General features: G+C 44.6%; 1 protein-coding gene across 2 annotated transcripts in view; it reads right to left on the bottom strand.

Annotated features, from left to right (window-relative positions):
- FGD4 (FYVE, RhoGEF and PH domain containing 4) overlaps positions 1-14,930 on the bottom strand; it is a 157,157-nt gene extending 142,227 nt beyond the window's left edge. Inside the window, exon 1 of one of the 2 annotated variants that reach the window (XM_084800971.1) lies at positions 14,869-14,930. Coding sequence is in view for 1 of the 2 variants with exons in the window: in XM_084800967.1 (XP_084657093.1) it covers positions 14,470-14,620 (151 nt within the window). In the remaining variant the exon portion in view is untranslated. Of the gene's footprint in view, positions 1-14,469; positions 14,783-14,868 lie in introns of those variants that run through there. The other variant, XM_084800967.1, reaches the window with a different exon arrangement.
- Between the last annotated feature and the right edge of the window lie 8,239 nt (positions 14,931-23,169).

The following is a 23,169-nucleotide window of genomic DNA, read 5'->3' as shown; positions in this document are numbered from 1 at the left end:
AGATAGATAGATAGATAGATAGATAGATAGATAGATAGATAGACAGACGGATAGATAGATAGATAGATAGATAGATAGATAGATAGATAGACAGACAGACAGACAGACAGGTAGATAGATAGATAGATAGATAGATAGATAGATAGATAGATATAGATAGATATAGATAGATAGGTAGATAGATAGACAGACAGACAGACGGATAGATAGATAGATAGATAGATAGATAGATAGATAGATAGACGGACGGATGGACAGACAGACAGATAGATAGATAGATAGACAGACAGACAGACAGATAGACAGATGGATAGATAGATAGGTAGATAGATAGATAGATAGATAGATAGATAGATAGATAGATATAGATAGATAGGTAGATAGACAGACAGACAGACGGACAGATAGATAGATAGATAGATAGATGGATGGATGGATGGATGGATGGACGGACGGACGGACGGACAGACAGACAGACAGACAGACAGACAGATTTATTCTATCACTTCTGTTTCTTGAGAAAGCCCTGACTAATACAGACTTGGTACGAGGAACCGGACCCTTACTTGAGCAGACAGACAGACAGACAGACAGACAGACAGATTTATTCTATCACTTCTGTTTCTTGAGAAAGCCCTGACTAATACAGACTTGGTACGAGGAACCGGACCCTTACTTGAGCATATTAACACATCTTCTGGTACAGAGTATGCAGCTATTAACCTAGCAAATGTGTTTTCTTCTGTACCTGTCCATAAAGATCATCAGAAATAATTTTCTTTCCGTTGGAACACCTAGCAATATTCCTTTACAGTTTTACAATAAGAAACTTTGCTCAGCCATGTTCATAGCTGCCTTATTCATAAGTGAGAATATGTGTCCAGCTGTGTCACGACTTAGTTCAAAGCAATCTTGATCATCTACCTCTTCCACAAAATATCACACTGTTGCACTCTATTGATTACATTATGCTGATCGGATCAAGTGAGTAGAAGGTAACTAACAATCGATTTGGACTCACTGATAACACACATGTACATCAGAGGATGGGAAATAAATCCAACCAAAATTCAAGCACCTTGGTGAAATTTCCATGAGTTCAGTGGTGTGGGTCATGCAGAGATATTGCTTCTAAGGTGAAGGATAAGTACCATATTTTCTGGTGTATGAGATGACCCACAACTTGAACTTTTCCAGTTAAAATATAGAGTTTCTAGCCTGAATCTGCTGCACAGGATGTGTGTTGGAAGAGGGGTAGTCTTAAATGGTGAGTATATTCCAAACTCTATATTTTAACTGGAAAAGTTCAAGTTAAAGAATGGGTTGCCTTATACACTGGAAAATACGGTAATTGCACTAGGCACCTCTCATTACCAAGACATAAACACAATGTTTACTGGGCCTATTTGGACTTTGGAGGCAGCACGATTCTTACTTCAGTGTGTTACTCTGGCCCATATACGAAAAGTGACTGGGAAAGCTGTTAGTTTGAGAGGAGCATAGAGCAGGAGAAGGCTCTTCAACAGATCCAGGCTGCTACGCAGACTGGCCTACCACTGGACAATATAATCCAGTGGATCTGCCTACAACAGAGATTACACTGAGACTCTGTATGGTACCATTTCCAGGAGACAGCAGCCCAGGCTGGGTGTGGCTTTGTTGGAGGAGGGTATGCCAGAGGGGGTGGACACTGAGGTTTCCAAAGCTCAAGTTAGGTCCAGTGGCTCAGGGTCTCAGGCTGACTCCGTTGTACCAGTTCCTCCATGAGGAAGACAACGCTTTGTCCTTACTGGAATACACACTTACTCTGATTACAAATCTGCCTTTTCCTGCACATAATACTTCTGCCAAAATTACCATCTTGTAGACTTAGAGACTTGGAAACACGGCATTGCTGCTGACCACGGAACTCACTTCACAGACAGGCGAGTACGGCGGAGAGCCAATGCTCATGGACCCACTATGTTGTCATGGTCCCCGAGATCCCGAGGCAGCTGTCCTCAGAGAATGGTGGGATGTCCATTTGAAGACACACTTACAGCACCAACTAGGCAACAGCCACCTAGAGGGCTGGAGCAGGGTTTTCCAGACATACGTTTTGAACTAGTTCCAAAGCCAGTCCCAAGGCCGGGATTCACGTGTCTAGGAAGCAAGGAGTGAAAAGGAGGAATAGCTCCACTCACTACCATCTCCACTGACCCACTAGGAATTTTTTTTGCTTCCTGTTCCCACAACCTTAAGTCCTGCTGGCCTATAAGTTTTGGTTCCAGAGGGGGTATGAAGGTTTGAATAAGAGTGGCCCCTATAGGCTCATGTATTTGAATGCTTAGTCAACAGGAAGTGGCACTACTTGAGAAGGATTAGGGGGTGTGGCCTTGTTGGAGGAGGTGTGCCAGTGGGGACGGACACTGAGGTTTCAAAAGCCCTCGTTAGGCCCAGTGGCTCTCTCTTCCTGCTGCTGCCTGCAGATCCAGATATAAAGCTCTCAGCCCCTTCTGCAGCACCAAGACTGCCTGCGTGCTGCCACGGTTTCCACCATGATGATGATGATGATGGACTAAACCTCTGAAACTGTAAGGCAATCCCAACTAAAGTTTCCTTTGTAAGAGTTGCTGTGGTCGTGGTGTCTCTTCACAGCAACAGGGCACTGACTAAGACAGGACAGGACCACTTCCAAGGATAGGTGGGCTCAGGAGCAACAGAAAGGTCAGTAACAGGTTACAAGTTATCTCTCAGGGGTCACTGGAAGGGGGAGCTCTTTGAGGAAGGGTAAGAGAGGTAAATAGAGAAAAAGGAGAGAAGAAAGTAAAATAACAGTAAAAAGATATCTGACAAATTCATAAGCAATCACACTAACTACCTAAAAAAAAACTTAAAATACATATGATTCTGTGCATAAATAACATCTTTATTTTAATAAACTTCTCGCATTTGGGCTAATAATGCTCCCTCTAAAAACCAAAGGCTGTCTAACAGCAACTAGACAGGAGATGCCTGGGCTGTTCAGGAGACTCCCTAAGCATATAACCTGTGTCTCTTTGCTGCCTCCAGACACAGAGGTGAGTTCTTATTGCTAAAGCCACCACACACACCACTGAACCATAACTGACCCAACGCCTCCTCTCTGAGGAGCAGCTTTCACAGTACCAGAAGTCACCTCCACAGGAGGGAGGCAGCCCCACCTGAGACCCGCCTGAGCCTCAACAGTGATAAACATGGAATGATCATCTTAAGGGCACAGTCCTAATCCACATAAAGAGGTAACTCCCAACTGGCAACCGAGGCATTCGTAAGCAGTATAACGCAGAGTAGCATTTATGTAGGACAGAGTCAAACGTGTTCACAACCTGCTTTTATACCACCAATATAGCAAAAACAAAAGTGGAAAATCTTAACATAGGAGTTCATAGACACTACGCTCATAAAAACTTGTTTTTAAAGAGCCATGCTATGAGTATTATATTCATCCGAGGTCCCTTCCCTCTAAGGAAGGGACAGTCTTCGTTAAATACTTTACTTGGCACTTAGTACTCTCCGAAGCGATCACAGTCCACCACGCACAGGCTTTCCGGCTTCCTTCACTCTCCTCCGTGTCCCATATGCCACCACGTCCAGCTCATGAACACACCCAGACCTCTCCAGCTGGTGAATGTTAGAGGAACGTCATATTCTTTACTAATCAATGACCTTTGCTCCTTTGTGTCACTTGGCTAAACATCTACACAAGATATGCCAGTATACCAATCACATAACTGACAGTGTCAAACACCATTTCAATTACATATGTTTTTTAAACCACAACTGGGTTTTTAAAAAAAACTTAAATTTTATAGTATATTTTACTTTGATTTAATATAAAAAGAATATCCACAATGTAATACAGTTCAAAAGATTGACAAAAATGAACACATGTATTTAATCTGGCTAACCCACTCCAGAAACAAGAGTGCCACAGTCCACCCGAGTTCAGCTCCCCTTCCCCTACCCCACCAAAATCAATTCATTTCCACTTCCTGTTACTACCTCCTTCAGCAAAAATAGCCACCACTCTTAAAAGAAATTACTCAGTTAAGAAAAGCCAGCCCTAGACTAGATCCCCAGCACTTGAAGCAAATGTGGGAGTGGGCGGGATGGACCATGAAACAGATTTACAAGACTGTAAATCAATCCCAGTTCTCAGTTTTATATACACAGACTTTTATTTGTTTTATGTGTTCCGCTGTTTTTGTCCATACTGCAACATTCATTCACAATGTTACACACAACTGAAGCTCAGTTATTATTGTGAATTGTTAGAGTGAGTTGTTCGCATTTCCAGGCTACCACAAATGATGTGGCCATAGGTGCACATGACATTTCAGTGTATACATACAAGAATTTTTACTGTATATGTTTATCAAAACTAAAATTTTCATTAGTTTAGCCACTGTAGATACTGCTCAGCCATTATACCAATTCCAACTCTAGCAGCAACACACGACAGTTTTGGCTTCATATTCACTATCATGACCAACAGCTGTCAGTTCAACCTTCTCAGCATCAGCCATACTGAGGGGCATGTAATAACATCTATCCTTACTGTCAGTGAGGCTGAAATTTTCTTTACCCTTATTAGCCATTTGATTTTGGTTTGTAAATTATTTACTCAAGGCTCTTGATCATTTTATTACAAGATTATCAGTCCTTTTATTGATTGTAAAAGTCCTTACCTAATATAGATACAAGATATAATTTATATAGAACACACACATGTGCGTGTGCATGCATGCATACACACACACACACACACACACACACACACACACACACACCTTGAAACTCTATTCTGTCCTCTATGGTTTACAGTGAACAACAGTCAGAATTTGGAATTGTAAGTAACTAAACTGCTGAGACTGCTGAGTGCTTAGCCCAAATAGGACATCTATGCCACCACCTCTGAGATCCACGGAACATTACAGAAGAGGAGCCGAGAGGACTGTTTAAGGTACAGTTTTGGAAGGAGTGAAGTGGGGCACTGTCACATGGATATGACATGACCATTGCAATTGTGAGCATATATATGAAATTGTGAAATAATAGTTTTGAAAAACCAAATGATCAATTTCCTTCATGAACACAGATTCACATTTCTTCAATAAGATTCTGGCAAATAAAATTCAGGACACATTAAGAATATTATATACCATGGCCAGATTTTCATTTTGGACATGACAGGATTCAACATATACATATCAATAAGTGTAACAGAACAAAGAAAGAGACTTAAAGATAAGAACCACACGATCACCTCAATTGGCCCAGGAAAGGCCTTTAATAAACTTTCACATCTTTTGTGATAAAAGTCCTGAAGCAACATAATAAAGGCCACATGTGTCAACCCTATAGCCAACACTACAGCAAATGGGGAGAAACTGAGAGCATTTCTTCTGAAATCTAGAATAAGCGATTGTTCATTTTCTACTCAATATGATGCTCCAAGTCTTAGAGCAATAAGGAGTCAAATTATTCTTATTTGCAGACAATAGGAACCTACACTTGAAAAATCCTAAGAGTCTATCAAAAAAGAAAAAGCCCCTTTACAGCTTTCATCAAAGTTACAAGATATAAAATCTACACACAAACATTAGAAGCTTTTCCATATAGCATTAACAAAGTTGCAGAGAGAGAAATTAAGGAAAGGAGCCCCATTAATAACATCAAAACGAAAACAAAAGCCCAAGGATTAACTTTACCAAGGGAATGGTACTGGTTCAAAATGGATATGTAGATCAATGGAGTAAAATAGATCCACATAACTACAGCAACTTAATATTTTAGCAAAGTGTCAAAAACGTAACTAGAGAAAAGACAACCCATGCTGGCCAAACTGGATTTCTACATGGGAAAGAATGAAATTAGATCCATATATTTTATCTTGTATAAAAAGCAATTGAAAACAGATCAAAGGCCTTCATCAAAGGCTAAAACTCTGAAACTGGAGTAAAAACACTTGAAGAAATAATCATAAAAAGTAATGTTCTGAGCCAGGCACTATGGTACAAGCCTGTAATCCCAGCACTTGGGAGGCAGAGGCAGGTAGATCTCTGTAAGTTCAAGGCCAGCTTGGTCTACAAAGTAAGTCCAGGACAGGCAAGGCTACACAGAGAAACCCTGCCTCAAAAAACAAAAACAAAAAAGAAAGGAAAAAAAAAACACACAAGTAATGCTCTGAAAGGACTCCAACAGCACCAAAACTAATCCTAAAAATTAACAAATGGGATGTCATACCAAAAAAAAAAAAAAAAATCAAAGAAAAACTTCAGTAGATCTAAGAGGCAGCCTACAGAAGGAGGGACAACTACACATCACAGATGGTATTATTATTTAGAATAAAGAACTTTAAGATGTTGACTGCGACTGCCCACAGGTAAGACTATTACTGGAGTACCACATGTCCTGTTCATGCCTCATGCTTAGAACATACTCTGATGCTGCTGGGGCGGGGCGGGGGGAGAGCTGTCAACAGTCTTAACTGACTGTGAACCCTGGGTATAACATCACTGCCACGCCAGGAAGCGTATGCCCACCAATGCAACAGTGGCAAGTCCGTTATAGAGGTAACCAATCACTTTCAGCTTAGACTCAGAACCTCATTCCACAAGACAGATTTCATGTCTGGTACTGTAAACTGAGTCAAATCTTACGGCCTGAGAAGTCTTAGGCCCTAGTAAGGAGCTGTTGGTGTTGTTTTACTATCTTTAAAGAGTGGGAAAATGGAGGGAGAGCAGGCATGGGAGAAAAGGAATGAAAGAGGAAACAAAGCATTTGATGAAAGGTTGGATCGAGACTGAACAGTAAACTACTTGTCAAATGTCCACGAGGCCCCAGGTGACATCCCACTAATGAAAGGGCGGAGGAGAGAGGAAGAAAACTACGGTGGAATTTTATAGAATTACAAACTTCAAAATTATACCACTATTGTTGAAAGAATTGTGAAGAGAAAAAAAAAAAAAAAAGGAAGCTTGAGGTTCGGCAGTGGCTCGTACATGAAAAAAAGATGAAAGATAAGAATAGATAGTTGATTAACAGACAAGCAGGAAAATAGATAAGAATAAAGTTTGGTTTTTGGTTTTTTGTTTGTTTTGAAATCTAAAGCCCAAACCTATCAAAGTAAGTAAAACTCTATGGAGGGACTGGAGTTCGGCAATTATTTTAAAACCTCAATTTTGGGGTCCCTTGGACATTTACACTCAGGATACCAGTCCCAGAAGAGCAGTATGCATGGGTGAGTAAATAGACCCAGAAGCAGGAGGTTGCATGAAGACTGGGGATGGGGGGAAAGATATAAAGGAAGATAATAATAATAATAATAATAATAATAATAATAATAATAATAATAATAATAATAATAAAGGACCAGAGGACAAAGGAAGGGAACAAGAAGGGGGAAAAAATAGGTAACTTTTAAAGAACCAATAAAGTAGGAAAATTGAAGTGATGTAGACCAGGAAAAGAGCTTTTTAAAGGTGAAAATACCACAGAGAGATTAAGAATAAACATCAGATTGCAGGATGGTGACTGGAAATTCATTGCTGGCTTCACAACTACTACTCCCGTGCTAGCAGCTATTGTGGGCAGGGCAAAGAGACAAAGAAATAAATGAAGGCCGCATAGGAAGCACAGAGAGTAACTTGATACACAAAGTCATCAGTACCTCAGCGAGCATCATGGTTAAAGTCTAAGAATACTTCACAGGAGAAAAGGGGAGAAAGAAGTCAGAGAGTAAAAGAGGCAAAGCCTAGGGGACCCGGAGGACCGTTTCCAGGACTGCTCAGTGTGCTCCAGACCAGGAGGAGGGCTACAAAAAGGAGAGCCAATGCCAGGAGGTCAGAAGCGAAAGGCCAGTTAGCCACCGCAGACACACACTGGGTGGCAATTATGTGTAGCATAAATTAGGGTGTATTTGAAGAGAGATACGATAGGATTAAGAGACAACAGCAGTGTAGAAAAGACCTACGACAGGTGCAACGGGTCCAGCTGGGCATCAGGCAGGCATAAGGAGAATCCAGGTGACACGTGAAGGAAGGACCACTGCACACTCTGTGGCCGTCCGACTTTTTGTATTGTGACAAAAATATCAAGACCAGCCGGGCGTGGTGGCACACGCCTTTAATTCCAGCACTCGGGAGGCAGAGGCAGGTGGGTCGCTGTGAGTTCGAGGCCAGCCTGGTCTACAAAGTGAGTCCAGGACAGGGAAGACTACACAGAAAAACCCTGTCTCAAAACAAAACAAAACAAAACAAAACAAAACAAAATACCAAGACCAAGAGCAGCTTGGTAAAGAGTTGACTCACCATTCCAGAAAAGAAGTCCATAATAACAGGGAAGCTGTGGCAGCACACAACAGGAGCAGAAAGACAGCTGAGACATCTCAATCCATACCCAGGAAGCAGAAAGTTAGGCAAGTCAGTAAGCACAATGTACTCCCTACAACGCGGCTGCACCTCCCAAAGGGTCGATAAATCCCAGACAGCACCACCAACTGGACATCAAGTAAGTGTTCAAATACCTGAGCCTATGAAGGCATTTCTCTTTCAAACAATCACATTAATTTCTGGACCCATAGGCTCACAGCCATCTTATTTAATCCAACTTCAAAAGTTCTATACAGTTTTAACAGTCTTAACATGTTTAGAAGTCCAAAGTCTCTTCTGAGACCCAAAGCTGAGAGACCAGGAGTTAGCCAGACTCCTTGGTAGGCACACAGATAGGGAGAGGCCCACGTCTAGGTAGGTAATAAAAGTAGTAAATTTCCAAGATGACCAGCTTCTTTCTCCACCTCCTGGCCTGAGACAAAAGCTGTCAGGTCCCCTGTTGATGGGCTGGCTCACGGCCAGATCAACACATATCACACATGGTTGCGGACCAATCAACCATCTTATCTGTCTTCAAACAGACCAACCCTAAAGAAGGGGAGGAAAACTCTTCAGAGGAGAACTTGACTTTCAGTTTTCCAAGCAACCCCCTCTGCCTGTAACAGGTCTTCTTTTTCTGTGTGTCTCCTGCATGCAAGGTCCAATAAACACCTTCCATCAACTGATTTCTGTCTGTGATGCTTGAGTTTTCTCTGCCGCTACCTGTAGGCTTACAGACGTTTCCTGCCTTTGAATTATTTAACTGGCAGAGAAAATGAACCCCATTAAGACCCCTACAACTGCCTCCAGTAAAGTCAAAGATAAATTATCTATTTCAAACCAATAATAACAGAATATACACCCTATTCCAGGTTTAAGGAATGGAAGCATATTGAGGGAAACAGGGCTAAAGAAGTTAAACTAAGCCGGACACTAAGCACCAAGCACGACGCCTTGTCCTCCACATCCATGTCTGGGACTTAAACCTCACAGGGCTCATATGCTTTCCGCCTTCCGCCTTCCTGCCTACAGCACACGCTCTTTCCTGGGCTGGCTCCACTCCCTGCTTGCAGCTCTCCTTGGCAGAAGTCTTATGGCTCTGGCATCTCCAATATCTTGGGGTTCCACCAAAACTCAGGCTGAGCTTTCACAGTTTCCCGCAAAGGCCTACAACTGCTTTACAGAAACTACATAGCCATGTATAGTCTGGCCTCAGCAGCTCTCTAAAGTCGTGGAGGGTAAATCCATGGTGCCCCTTTCTCTTGCATCTTTCATGCCTCCAAAGCCAGTCTCACAAAAACAAGACTGCCAAATGTGGATGCCAACTTGGGAAAGACCCTTACCCTCTTGGACTACAGTAGCAGCAGGTTTTTTGTTTTGTTTTGTTTTTTGTTTTTAATTTAAAGCAGTTGCTTTCTAGAAGTAAGCTGTAAGCTCAGCTGGCGGGGAGGGGCTTATCCTGCTGGCATTTTTATCCAAATTGTACACTTTGTATTCCTTTTAGTCTCACTTGCTCTTCACTATAGAATTGCATGTGAGTTCTATAAAACTGAATAAGCATTTGTATAGGCTCAACATCATTTATGCTGTCTTGAAATTTTCTCTCTGGCAAAGGAACTAACCCATTACTTTTAAATTCAATCTTGTGTGAATTCTTAGGACAAGGGCAGGAAACACGCAGATTCTTTGCCAAACAAAACAAAACAAAACAAAACAAAAAACAAAAAAACAAAAACAAAAAACAAAAAACCAAAACAAAACAAAACAAAAAAAACCTAAAAAATCCAAACCCATGTGCGGCCTCCACACCAGTGGCCAACAGGAGCCTTGCTCTAGCTGATGCTGCTTGAGCTGAGCTGCACCTCACACTTCCATCTCTGGATTTACAGTCTGGCCTATGAGTTTTAAACTCAGTAAAGAGCATTTCTGAGAGGAAAACGGAATGGAGGGACAGCTGAGAAACGCAGACTGTTATTAAAACCGCTCCAGAAAAACAACGGTTGCTTCTTGTACCCTCTTCATACAAGTGCTTGTGATGAGCCTCAGTGGGAAAGCTTTCTCAGAGGCAAGGCCCTAAGGACTCCAGGAGCAAATGCTTAACTTGAAATCCAACCCAGCAGCCTTGGAAACTCAAGATTATTGGCTCTGGGCAACCACTGAATCTCTTGTCAGCTAATCAGCCTTGTAGAATCTTTATCAAGGGTTGGACTCCACACGTGAGACACCTTCCCCTTGGAAACTTCAGTTTTCAACAGAAGGATGTTATCAGTGCAGACACTTCATGGGATAACAGGGTAATGAAAGAAATGAGCTGCTTTAAGTGGGGGTTAGCAGAAACAACACTGAGCAGGGGAGAGGTCACCAATCCCAAAACCTCCATGCAGTTCACTATGTAACTGGGATAAAGCCCAAAATGAGCCGGCAGAAGTACAAGTTCATCAGTAATTATAATATAAACAGAATAAGCTCGCCTGCTAACAAAAACCCCTTTAATCTTACACTGCGTGTATCCCTTAGAGTCAAAATATCCTGGACTACCTTTAACCCCTTTAACCCACCTGTGTGTGTGTGTGTGTGTGACACAGCATGTTTGTGACTATCCAGTGTGGAACAGCAGGTATGTGAGACCAGATCCCATCAACCCAGATAGCATATGAGACCCAGAGCGCAGATTTCACCTGAAGTGCCTGTTGGGAATTAGAGTTCATGGAAAGAAGTTGTTCTGTAAAGGCTGTTTGATTTTCACCATGAAGAAATCAATGTTGAGAGAATATACGTACCCAAACTGCGCCTTGATTTCTCTGCTTCCGTCTTGTTTTTGTTATTTTCACCTTGTATAAGACAAACTCTCACTCCTCCGTCCAGACAGGCCTGGACCTAACTCACTTTGTAGGCTTTGAAGGTATGATGATGCCCTTTTTGCCTCAGCCTCCCACATGCTAGGATTGCAGGTATAAGGAAGTAATCATACGTGGCTGTCTTCTAAATCTTAAAATGTGAATTCAGAGGCTGGAGAGGTGGCCCAGCAGTTAACAACACAGGGTGTATTTCCAAAGGACTAGGGGTTCAATTCCCAGCACCCACATGGTGGCTCACAACAGTCTGTGGCCCCAGTTCAAGGTGATCTAATGCCTTCAAGCCTCCTCGGCAGCAGACATGCACATGGTACATAGATAAACATGCAGTCAAACCACCCACATATGTAAAATAATAAAATTCTTTTAAAAAATTAAACAGTGGGTCCACAATTGCCAAAATACTCCTTCTAAGACAGAAGTCTATTTGGAGTCTTTAAATTCTAAATGCTTGCCAAACACTTCCTTAAGATTCATGAAGACACTATGGAGTCATAAAAGACAGCTACAGGCCAGACAAACTAAGGTTTGAATCCTGGCCCACAAATCACCAGCTAATTACTCCAGCAAACTTAAAGAATCTCTTCACCTGTAAACAAGCATCATATTCTCTTCCGAGTATGATTTTTGTGAAATAAATCTATGTGCATGTATATTTATATGTATCACAACACATTTCTGAATTTAAAAAGGGCACTCAATAGATAATAGCTACTCAACATGAAGGAGCAGAACAGTCATTTGTTCATTTCAGAGATATTAAAGAATTTCTTAGTGGCAGATTTTAGGAGACACAGACATGAATATATGGTTATTTGTTATAATACTACCTAGCATGTATGCCTGTGCCAGACAACTAATGTGTGTAATCTTCTTTAGCCATCCCAATTTATTAAGCATCACGACTTTCCACTCTCCAGTGAATTTCACAGTTACTGATAAAAGCTATATTAATGAATGCAACATGACCCCCAAATCTCTGTCCTAAACCTTTACATCTCTGCTTCACTCAGATGAGGATTTAACATTCAGACAAATGCAAAAATGCAGTTTATAGACTTTGTTTTTATTATTTTTCACACAAAATAATAGTACTGAAAAAAAAATACTGTTTCACAGCCACAGAATCTAGCAAAACAGTGATTGATATCTGATTTCTCTTTTTGTCTCTTCTTGTGTTGTTGTTTTAGCTTTGCTGTCACTGCTTGGATGGCTTTGCCTGGTGTTGAGGCAGAGTCTCAGCCTGTAGCCTATGGTAGCCTATACAGTCCTCAAAGCTCAGCCTTCCAAACCCTGGGACCCCAAGTGTTTTTCCCACGTAGCTTTGGCTAAGTTTTTCTCTTCTCTGACTTTCTTGTTCAAGAAAAGTAACATTTCTGTGAGGACTGTCCACTCTGATTCACCTCAATTGTGTGGCTTTCACACATAATTTTCCCCCTGAGAGTTACAGAACGAACGGGCACAGCCCAAGAATTTAATTTGGTTTATTTTTTGAGGAAGGGCACATTTATTTAATGACGGATGGTTTGATGAGATTTAAGAAGAAAGCCACATTCGACTCAAAGGAAGAAGCCGCCTCTAGCTTGTCTTCTTACACTTCCCAAATTCAACAAGGTGTGGTGTCAGTAAAAGGTTTAGAAACTAGATCCTTCTCCTTTGTGAAGTTGCTAAGGATCTTGCTGCGTGAAAGGAACAGCTACTGCTATTCAGATACAATTAATTACTTCTCAAGGTCAACAATCCCGGCAGAAGGCGCCGAGTTCCAGGAAGGGGTCAATACGGAGACAATGTAACAAAACTAGGAAGGTTGATTGTAAACTGTTTCCTTCTCGTCACTGGATGCGGGGGAAGCACTCAAGTGCACAACCCGCCACAGCCACCAGGATGGAGCGCTGGTCCTAGGTTGGCCAGCAAATGACTAATTGGCCCGCTGAGCGTTCTCTACTGTCTCTGCTTCTTAAATTGCAACATATTCTCTTTGAATTAAAAAAAAGAACAAAGGATAGCTAGGGCACACTGAGTGGTAGCCTGCTTACCCACCGCACCGAGTTTCCACCCTCAGCAGCAGAAAACAACAAATGTTAAGAACAGAACTCTTCCTCCCTCAAGCGCAGTTGCTTTACAAAAAATAATTTATAGACTCTACAGAGACTCTTGAATGAGGATATTTGATCACTTCTCCAAAGCATCTGAAAAGAAATTAAGTGACGTCACTCCAACAGTGCAGCCGGCCCTCTACCTGCACTAAAAACAGCTGATGAAGAAAAACATGAAGCCTAAACACCCCTTTCCGAAACACACGGGTCTTTTCAAAGCAAAATGTTTTCACTTATTAAGAGAACGTTTTCATTCCGTTTGGTGAATCACGCCTAGAACTGGAAAAGATCTCAGGAATACTTTCTCAGTCTCCTACTTCAGCAGAAAAAGATTACAAAGGAGGATCCGCGCGCGACCCAGGTCCTCTTCACGCAGCTTCGCCCATCACGACCTTATCTACTGTGAGCACGCACTTAACAGCACACCATCCAATACGGATTTTCTGCCTTCCGCCGCGCTGGGACAAGGACTAGACAGGACACTTAAACCATTCTCAACTCTTGTCTTATTTAAATAATCAAAGCTCATTACAGAATGAAAGCAAACAAAAGAAAGGTGAGAAGATTTCTTTTTAATATTCAAAGAATTTTTTAACGTAAATATTTAATCCTGATCTCTGCATGTCTGGCTTTTGCCCTCAGGAAAGTAGGCTAGCTTCTTCCGAGAAAGGAGCGCCAGGTAACTAAGGTCAACTAACGCAGGAATTTAGCGAAGCATAAATTGCAGCACGTAGAAAACAGGCTCTATAACTCCTAATAAAAGTTGTCGTAAAGACACACCTTAACTTTTGAAGGACAAGCTGTTGCTAGAGCAGCATTTGGACATAGAGCAAACTAACTAGTAAGAGCGCCCTTCGGGTAACTAACCACGAAGCTCCTTTCCCAACAGGAGAGGTCACAGTCGCCGGAGCTGGCCGCTGGCCCCCTCCCACACCCCCACCCACGGCACGCCCTCTCCACCAGCCCACCCACCCTCGGCATACTTACACCCCAGCGACCCACCCACGGCACGCCCCCACCAGCCCACCCCCCCCTCCGGCACCCTCACCGCGGTCGCCAGCGACCCACTCACGGCACACCCCACCCCCGCCACCCACCACCGACCCACGCTCCCCGCCCGCTCACCGGTGGCCTGGCCCGGGACCAGGACGTGGTCTGCGCGCTGCAAGTGCGGCGAGGGCCTGCTCCAGGGCCGGGGGACCCCGGGCGGCAGGTAGGAGCCCGACTTCCGCCGGATCGCCACCCGCCTGAAGTTGTGGTCGCTTTCACCGTTCATGGTGGCCTGCGGTCCCTCCCGGAAGCCCAGGCCAGCTGTCCAGGCTGAGCGGCTCCCGGCACCCGCCCACCCCGCGCAGGCCTCGCTTCCCCGGGCCGCCGAGCTCCGGCTCCGTCCGACCGGGGCCGCCTCCGCTGCGCAGCCAATCGCTGGAGGGAGGCGCGGTCCCGCCTGAGCGCCCGAGAGGCTCGGGGGACCGGCGTCGCCCATTGGCCCTGGGGAAGGGAGCCCGCACCTGCGGGACTCACCTGAACCTCAGGAACGCCGCCTCGCCCGCTCACCTACAAACCACGCCCCGGGCTGCCGGAAGAGCAGTCCCGTAGTTTACCACTCTTCAAGGGACAAAGTGTCTCAGGCTCAGGTGCTGTAAACTTTAAGTTAAAAAAAAAAAAAAAAAAAAGCTTTGAAACTGACAGAGGAGAGCAGAGCAGTACCAACCCAAGTCTGTACCGCAGTCTCTTCTTATAGGAAGATGTGAATTATCTTACCAGCAGCAGTGTTCAAAGGGTAAAGAGGCACAGCTCTCACCTTAAAGGGAATAAAATAGTTTGTTTTGGTTTGGGGTTTTTTTTGTTTGTTTGTTTGTTTTTTGGGTTTTTTGAAACCCTTTTGAGTGACCATGGCCCAGGATCACAGATTTGGGTTACCCCAAATTCCATGGTCCATCGTAGAAGCAGTCTTACAGTTTCACAGAACAAAGCAAGTCATAAATCAAGGCAAGTTTAAAGTACATTGGTAGGTGTATCGGAGAGGCTGTTACAAGCAAGATGGAGGTTATTGTGTAGGGCTGAGATACTATCTCATGACATTCTGAGCTTTGGGGCTGCTAGAAGTCAGTGGGGCGGCTAAACCAATAGATTCCAAAGGTTTTTAATCCGATGGCCACAGGATGTCAGTCTTGAGACAGAGGTGGGCAAGAAATGGCTGTTGCCCTAGACTAAAGCTAGCCCAAGCTAAGGTTTATTAGCCTCTGGGCCTGCAGCGTTCCAGTCTCTGAACGGTCAGCAGTCAGCCTCCACGGGCAGGTTCCTTTCAGGAGGTTCCATGTACAGAATAAGCCATAGGTGGGGCAAACACCCACTGGTTTCCAGAACAGCACAAGACCCCATTTATCATGGCCACTGTGGAAAGTAATGTACTAATACACTCAAGAGAGTTGTGAAAACGAAGCTGCTTTAAATGGACAACTCTGCAGAAAAGGGACATGACAGTAGAGAAAAGGCAAAGGCGGCTGGAATGGGGCTCTGGCTCAAGGCGGTGGCGGTTAAAGTCCCTGATTACAAGAAACATTTGTCCTCTCTTCTCAGAGACCAGGACTTGCTCTCTTTCCAAATTTCCCATCGTATTGGTTTAGGATATGGCACCTTACTTAATAAATACTTTGGGGTTTCACACTGCCGCCTTCTTTAGTCTAGGCTCAGTCCCACAGCAGACCACTCCTACTTTTCCAGCTTTACAGAGCCGTGAGATAGCCTCCAGCTAGGAGAGAGAGGAGCCTGGGCCACTTGCTTAGCCACAGCTCCTGAACTTTAGCATACTTTATGTTGAAAATGGGCCACAACGACTCATTTCTTCTTACATTCCCTTACAGGGAAAAGTATGAGCAAATGCCTATGGGGTGGTTTGCAATGGGGGGACCCTGTAGCCCCCGCTGTTGGGGGATGCTGTTCACAATGGGGGGGCCCTGTAGCCACCGCTGTTGGGGGATGCTGTTCACAGTGGGGGAAACCTGTAGCCCCCGCTGTTGGGAGATGCTGGAGCAAGAAGATCACTTGAATCTAGAATTCTGGCTGAAGTCAACCTGGGCACCATAGTGAGACCTTGAATATGCGTGTGTATGTGCTTGTGTGTGTGCGTGAGTGCATGTGTGTGTGTGTGCACGTGATCACTACCCTGTTTAATAAGAGATTGTGTTCCTAAGCCACAGAGACAGGAAGGAGAGGGGCACTTTCAAGCTCTCCGGCTCAAGCAGTTTCACAGCCCTTACGTCAGTTTTGGAAGCCTCCTCAGACTGCTACGCCCAGCTCCATAAACTGTAGCCCAATAACGCATCTCTTCTCAGCTCAACTCTTCTACTTTCCTTGGCTTCTATTCCAATAAACATATCCTTAAAAACATCTTTTCTTAGCAGACAATTCTTTTTCCATAATAGATGCACTTCCATGGGGCAAAGAGGAATTTGGGGGCTTTTTGTTTGGTTGGTTTTTGGTTTTTTGAGAAGACAGGGTTTCTCTGTATAGCCTTGCCTATCCTGAACTCACTTTGTAGACCAGGCTGGCCTCGAACTCATAGCAATCTGCCTGCTTCTGCCTCCCGAGAGCTGGGATTAAAAGCATGAGCTATCATCGCCCAGCTCGTCAAAGAGGAATTTTAATGTACACGTTTAGAGCAGTGATTTCAAGCTGCCTCATTGGAAGATTTTCAGATCCTTATATTATACACAATTGTGTTTCTTGATCTAAGTTGCTCACATTTACCTTATATGTGTTCACATCGATGCATGTCTGCGGTTTCACATGGAGTGTTTTGCAGCTTCTGCCAGGAATTGAACTAGCACAAAATTCTTATACCATAATACATGAGATTATTTTTAATATAAAACATATTTTCGTGATAGGCTCTTCTATAAAGACCAGTCTGGCTTGGACTTCACTGTGTAACTCATTTATCTTTTCTAATGTACGACAATTTTATGTTGGAAGCCAGGTGTGGTGACACACACCTTTAAGCCCAGCACTTCCTAGGCAGAGGCAGACAGATCTCTGTGAGTTTGAGGGCAGCCTGTACATATGTAGTTTTATTATACATGTTTTACTATATATGCCTATATATGTAGTTTTACTGTATATGTAGTTCTAACTACATATATAGTGAGTTCCATGACAGCCAGAACTATATAGAGAGACCCTGTCTCAAAATGGGGGGGGGGGGGGCTGGAAACAAGGCTGAGTAGTTACCACTTAGTGCTCTTGCAAAGGACCGGTGGGTCTCCGTGAATTCAAGGCTAGCCTGGTCTTCAAAGCGAGTCCAGGACAGCTAAAGCTACACAGAGAAACCCTGTCTTGAAAAACCAAGACCAATCAAAGAATGGCCCCATAGCTTTTTTTTTTTTTTTTGAAAGATTTACTTACAGTGTTCTGCCTGCATGTACACCTGCAAGCCAGAAGAGGGCATCAGATCACATTATAGATGGTTGTGAACCACCATGTCGTTGCTGGGAATTGAACTCAGGAACTCTGGAAGAACAGACAGTGCTCTTAACTTCTGAGCCATTTCTCCAGCCCAGCCCCATAGGTTTATATTTGAGCACTTGGTCCACAGTTGGTGGAATTGTTTGTGAAGGGTTAGGAGGTATGGCCTTGCTGGAAAGGTGGGTCTCTGAGAAAGGGCTTTGAGGTTTCAAAAGCCCATGTCATTCCCAGTTAGCATGATACCCCCCTTTCTCTCCCTCCCCCCCTTTGTGTTTGTTTTCTCAAAGTACGTACTCTTAGCTACTCTTTTGATGCCACGCCTGCCTGCCTGTTGCCATGCTCCCCACTATGATGGCTGTGGACTCACCCTATGAAACTGTAAGCTCACTCAGAATAAATTCTTTCTTTTACAAGTTTCCTCAGTCACGGTGTCTCTTCACAGCAAAAGAAAAGTATCTAAGACGTGGTATCTATACATACATACAGGCAAACCAATCATATAAATAAAGTAAAATCTTAAAAATATGTTAATCATATTTCATCCTCTGGCACTGTAGCAAAACCCTTGAGGCAGGTAGTTCATAAAGAATATGGGGCTGAAGGACCTGGAGAGGTGGCTCAGCAGTTAAAGAGCACTAGCTGTTCTCCCAGAGGACCCAGGTTCAATTCCCCAGCCCGCATATGGCAGCTCTAACCCATGTATAACTCCAGTTCCAGGGTGTCTAACACTCCTTTCAGCCTCTACAGAGACTACACAAATGTGATGCATTTTCATACCTGCCATCAAAATACCCACAGAGATAAAATTAAAAATAAATAAAAATGTTAAAATCAAATCTATCGTGTACTGGACTTAGGAGACTGGGATGTCTAAAGCATGGTGCCTTCATCTTAGTATCAGGTAACAATAACAAAATACAAAGGGCTGCAGATTGACAAGGTAGAAAGGACTTCATATGGAGGCAGAACAAGCATGCACTACCCTGGTGTAGCGTTTGGACTAAGCAGTGACCCCAGAGGCTCAGGTACTTAAACTCATGGTCTCCAACTGGAGATGCTATTAGGATGCTATCAAATGTTGGAGGAAGTGAATCATTCATATGTCACAGGAGTGGGCTTGGCTGGAGGAGGCATGTCCCAGGGGTGGGCTGGGCTGGAGGAGGCATGTCCCAGGGGTGGGCTGGGCTGGAGGAGGCATGTCCCAGGGGTGGGCTGGGCTGGAGGAGGCATGTCCCAGGGGTGGGCTGGGCTGGAGGAGGCATGTCCCAGGGGTGGGCTCGGCTGGAGGAGGCATGTCCCAGGGGTGGGCTCGGCTGGAGGAGGCATGTCCCAGGGGTGGGCTCGGCTGGAGGAGGCATGTCCCAGGGGTGGGCTCGGCTGGAGGAGGCATGTCCCAGGGGTGGGCTCGGCTGGAGGAGGCATGTCCCAGGGGTGGGCTCGGCTGGAGGAGGCATGTCCCAGGGGTGGGCTCGGCTGGAGGAGGCATGTCCCAGGGGTGGGCTCGGCTGGAGGAGGCATGTCCCAGGGGTGGGCTCGGCTGGAGGAGGCATGTCCCAGGGGTGGGCTCGGCTGGAGGACGTATGTCACAGGGGTGGGCTTTGAGGGCCAATAGCCTCACTAAATCTCTGGTTTGCACTGTGTGTGTGGGTGAAGATCAGATGTCTCAGTTTCCTGCTCTGGCTGCCTGCTTCTATGCCCCCTCACCATTTTTCCTCTGGAACCATATGCCAAAACAAACACCTTCTTTCTTAAGTTAATTTTAGTCATGGCGGTTTATGTCAGTGGCAGAGAAGTTCTAGGAATCCTTATAAAGCCACTAATTAGACCCCCCATATCTCCCAAACACCCACCTCAGTTTACATTAATATATGAATTGAGTAATATATTTTCTAATGTATAAACTTTAATTGTAACTCTTAATGTTTTAAACAAGTGTTTTTAAAATTAATTTTTAAAGATAACTTACAAAGTAACGGATTTCATTAAGAAAATTCCATGTGTCATTAACATATCATTGTAACTCCTCTGCCCCACCCCCACCCTTCATCACTCCTCCGCCCCACCCCCACCCTTCATCACTCCTCCGCCCCACCCCCACCCTTCATCACTCCTCCGCCCCACCCCCACCCTTCATCACTCCTCCGCCCCACCCCCACCCTTCATCACTCCTCCGCCCCACCCCCACCCTTCATCACTCCTCCGCCCCACCCCCACCCTTCATCACTCCTCCGCCCCACCCCCACCCTTCATCACTCCTCCGCCCCACCCCCACCCTTCATCACTCCTCCGCCCCACCCCCACCCTTCATCACTCCTCCGCCCCACCCCCACCCTTCATCACTCCTCCGCCCCACCCCCACCCTTCATCACTCCTCCGCCCCACCCCCACCCTTCATCACTCCTCCGCCCCACCCCCACCCTTCATCACTCCTCCGCCCCACCCCCACCCTTCATCACTCCTCCGCCCCACCCCCACCCTTCATCACTCCTCCGCCCCACCCCCACCCTTCATCACTCCTCTGCCCCACCCCCACCCTTCATCACTCCTCCGCCCCACCCCCACCCTTCATCACTCCTCCGCCCCACCCCCACCCTTCATCACTCCTCCGCCCCACCCCCACCCTTCATCACTCCTCCGCCCCACCCCCACCCTTCATCACTCCTCCGCCCCACCCCCACTGCTGTGGTCCTTTCCCTGCTGAATCTGTTCCTTATGCCCTGTTCCCCTCTCACAACACCAGGAGAAATGTGTAAAGATATTTTGGTTTCAACACATTCAGCAGCATTTGTTATTTGTTTTCTTGATTCCGGCTGTTGGGGGGGGGGTGAGATAGAATTTCAAAGCTATTTTAATTTGTGTTTCCCTAATGGCTAATGTCCCAGATTGCTTTTTATTGCTGTGAGAAGCACCATGACCAAAGGTAACGTTTACCTAGGAAGGAGAACGTTTACACATTCCAATTGCTCAGCCTGCACTCTAGTACAACCCAAGAACACGTGCACAAGGGTCGCACCACCCACAGTGGGCTGGATCCTACCTGGGTGCTCATCATCCATCATCAGTCACCAATCCCCGGAGACACGCCCACAGGACCATCTGATGGAGGCAGTTCTATTCTTCAGCTGAGGCTCCCCACTCCCAGATGACTCTAGTTTGGATCAAGTTTACAAAAACTAAGCAACACAGCTAAGAATGTTGGACATTTTTCTCAAATGTCTATTGGCTATTTGTATTTCCTGTTTTTAATTGTGTTCAATTTATTTTTGTGTATGGGTGTTGTGCCTGTATGCATGTCTGTGTGCATGCCCAATCCCCTGAGACTGGAGTAACAAAGGGTTACAAGCTGCATTCTGGGTGCTAGGAATTGAACCTGGATCCTTTGGAAGAGCAGCCAGTGCTCTTAACCCCTGAGCCACTTCTCCATCCCTAGTATTTCTTGTTCTGAGTATTATCTAGTCATTCCATTTGCCCATTTTTCAAATTTATATTTTGTTTTTGAGTTTGCGTAGGCTGTGCTTTAGCTGCTCTGATAGTTTCCTTTATTGTACAAAAGTTGTCAACTCACTAGGGGCTGCACCCTTAAAGAAGAAAACTGTTTCTACTTCTCCTCAGTAGCTATCGATTGCCCATAGATTTTTCTCTGAAAGTGGGACTTCGTATGGCGCTTCCATGCTGGGATTTCACCTGCTTGCCCAGGTCTTGTGCACCCTATTTCAACAGCTGTGGAGTCATGTGTGCAACTTCCCTGTTGTGCCCAGAAAACAGTTTTCTTGTAGCCATTCTTTACCTCTGGCTCCTAGGGTCTTTTCACTCCTTTCCACAATGATCCCTGAGTGTTGGGAGGGTAAGATGTGAGACAGGCATTTCGTTTAGAACTGAGAACCCCACAGACTCTTATTTCCTGCAAAAGGCAGCTTCCCTGATGAGTGCTGAGAGATGCACTAAAAACTACAGGCATAACTGTAAGTTTTTAAGAGTCAGTTTAAAATTATATCTATTAGCAACGTAATGGAAAGAGTTTCTCCCCGGGGCCCAGGCTCAGTCTAGACACAAGTTCTTCATCCCGATAATGGGGCAAAATATGGGTTTTAAATAGGAAGCATTTGGCTATTTGCGTCACATTTGTTTCAACACTGCGCTGATCAGCATCTCTTACCAGGCCATTTATTGTTGTAGTTTTCAGGCAGCATAGCTAGGTAAGATTGTTGCTTCTTTTCTCGTCTACTGGCATGAATACCAGCTTCCAGCACTACTGAGAGCTAGTGGGTATGAAGTGTACAGCTAAGTACAAGCTTGAGTTCTCGGTTGTCTATCACGTAGAGTTTAGGCTCATCGGCAATAGGGTCTTACCATCAAAGTCTGCAGGGTAACCAAGAACACTGCAATGGCTTGAAATATTTTGGGATTGATAGGACTTCATTTTTCAATGAATCCAAAAGGTGTAACCAATTCCTGAGATTTTAATCTCTTATCCTGTGGTGTCTGGTAAACACATTCTTGGCTAGCTATAGAGTAACTTTTTTTTTTTTGATACAGGGTTTCTCTGTGTAGCCTTGGCTGTCCTGGACTCGCTTTGTAGACCAGGTTGGCCTTGAACTCACAGCCACTGCCTGCCTCTGCCTCCAGATTAAAGGCGTGCGTCACCACACTGGCCTTAGAGTAACTTCTTTTAGACTTTTTTATGTGTGTTGTTTGCACATATGTTAGGGACCTTCTATGTTCCCACATGATTTTCCTGAGATGTGTTTGTTGTTATCCTTCCCCGTATTCCGTCCTATGCCTGCCCTCCCACCCCCTCTCTGGCTAACCTCTTCTGTTCTTTATACTCTGTGCTCTACCTCCTCTCCCTTGGAATCCACCCCCACCATTTAGCTGACCTCCATGGGTGCTCCAAATGGAACACACACACAAAACGAAGATTTAAAAATAATATCCACAAATGAGAGAAAACACATGACATTCGTCTATTTGGGTTTGAGTTACCTCTCTCAGGATGATTGTTTTCAGTCCCATCCATTTACCTGAGAATTTCATAATTTCATAGTATGAACAGCTGAGTACCATTCCATTGTTTAAATGTACCACATTTTATTTTTAATTCATCATTAGTAGATCCAAACTCCAATGCAATTCACAGAAATTTCTTATGTGATTTCTTAAATTTCATATGTAAACACAAAAGACCTGCATAGTTTTAAATGATCCTGGACAATAAAAGAACAGCTGGGACCTTGTGGCTGGAGAGATGTCTCAGTGGTTAAGAGCACTGGCTGCCCTTCCAGAGGACCTAGGCTCAATTTCCAGCACCTACATGGCAGCTCAAAACCATCTGTAACACCAGTTCCAGGGAATTCAATG

The sequence above is a fragment of the Acomys minous genome (assembly GCF_964271855.1).
Source record: "Acomys minous genome assembly, chromosome: 11".
NCBI lineage: Eukaryota > Metazoa > Chordata > Mammalia > Rodentia > Muridae > Acomys > Acomys minous.
The sequence above is the reverse complement of the archived record's forward strand: the minus strand, read 5'-3'. Positions and strand labels throughout refer to the sequence as shown.